At 40.6% G+C, this 1,736-nt stretch overlaps 1 protein-coding gene across 1 annotated transcript in view; it reads left to right on the forward strand.

The window, feature by feature from the left end:
• Positions 1-1,736, forward strand: part of ttpa (tocopherol (alpha) transfer protein) — an 18,214-nt gene that overhangs the window by 8,474 nt on the left and 8,004 nt on the right. The window contains exon 2 of the mRNA XM_015019311.1: positions 491-644. Within this exon, the coding sequence (XP_014874797.1) occupies positions 491-644 (154 nt within the window). The remainder of the gene's footprint in view (positions 1-490; positions 645-1,736) is intronic.

Raw genomic sequence — 1,736 nt, forward strand, 5'->3', positions numbered from 1 at the left:
CAATGAGAATATGTCATTCATTCAGATCTAGGATGTGTTATTTGAGTGTTCCCTTTATTTTTTTCAGCAGTTTCTACTGCACAATTGTTTATCATATTGTGTTGGTCTTTCACATTAAGTTCCAAAGAAATATATCTATATTTTTGGTTAATATTCATTAAAGTGCTCAGTGGTACGGTACTGAGCCCCCCAGGGGGCATGGGGAATTTTTTTTTTCTTTTGCGTTCCCTCGCAACGCAAAAGAAAAAAAAATTCCCCATGTCCCCTGGGGGGCTCCGTACAGTGGAAATTGTCTTAGTTCTGCACAGAAGCTAACATCTACTATGTGCCTTACATCCATTCCTCTGAATTCAGTACATTCCACAGAACCTTCTGTGAATATTGAATAGGCAGGGGTCTACGGACGGTGTATCAATTTGATTGTCTAGTCAAATGCAAAGCTCATGTATAGGAGAGCAAGCTGTAAGAGTTCTTCCACATGTGTTTCCAGCTCTTGCTGAATTACCTGCACTGGAGGAGGGAGAGTCCTGAGATCAGCACATGCCTGTCTCCTTCATCTGTGTTCGGTCTCCTCAAGACATCATACCATGCTGTTCTCCCACAGCGGGACCACGCTGGCAGCAGGGTGCTCATCTACAGAATTGGTGAGCATAGCTGTGTGTTTGTGAGAATGTTGTACGAAGCCTCTACAGGCGCAAGAAAGGGAGGAATCTCAGAGTGTTTTTAGACAGTTCTGTTTAACTTGAGAAACAAATGTCGACTTGGTTTTATCAGTTATACCAAACTGCCAAATCCTACATTCTTCCTAAAAGGCTGATAACTATAGTTCTTGCATTTATTACCTGCAGATTAGATTACTGCAATCCTTTATATTGTGGAATCGATCAATTAATCACTTAATCATCAATTCATCACTTGCAGTTAGTCCAAAACACTGCTGCTCGTCTTTTAACAGGTACCAGAAGGCATGACCTCCTCACTCCAGTTTAAAGGATTTACATTGGCTGCCTGTTCATTTTTGTATTGATGTTAGTGTTACTTACTCGTAAAAGTTTGGCATCTAATTATCCAGCTGTTCTCCTTAACTTTTACAATCCAAAAAGTCTCTGAGGTACTCCTAGAGCAGCTGATGACCAGATTAAAACCCAGTAGAGATCGAGGCTTTGACCATTGCAGAAACACGACTCTGGAACCAGCTCCTTCATATTTGTGCTGCAAAGACTGTACAGTTTTTTTTAAATCTCTCCTGCAAACTCATTTCTTTGGTTTCTGTTTGAGTTCTATCAGATCTGTTTGCTTGCACTGTCCTGTTAAGTTTATCCTATTTTTTGATTTCATTATTGTTTTTAATGTTGTTGCTTTTACCCTTTGTGAAGCACTTTGTAGTTTTTAAATACATTTGACATTGACACTTTTTTAACTTGAAGAATTCAGTTCCTCCCCATGAAATTAAAACCTTTGCTTGCCATCCATTTTACATTCAAGCTTTGGTCCTTCAGTGTTTGCAGCGAGATGCTGCAAATCATCTGTAGCTGCTGCTGCCGTATCATCTGTCGAGATAGCATCATCAGAGTGAGGGACATAAACAGGCAGGTTCTGTTCTGGGGAGTCTGGAACCTCTGGAGATGACTGGACAGAGGAAGCTTCTTCATAACATGCAGAACATTACAGACAACCTGAGCATCATCTTCATCAGACTGTTATCTCCTAACTCACTGTAAAGCAGACTGCTACTG

This window comes from Poecilia latipinna, unplaced genomic scaffold (genome assembly GCF_001443285.1).
Source record: "Poecilia latipinna isolate Pla-1442-1.1 unplaced genomic scaffold, P_latipinna-1.0 Scaffold2408, whole genome shotgun sequence".
NCBI classification, from domain to species: domain Eukaryota; kingdom Metazoa; phylum Chordata; class Actinopteri; order Cyprinodontiformes; family Poeciliidae; genus Poecilia; species Poecilia latipinna.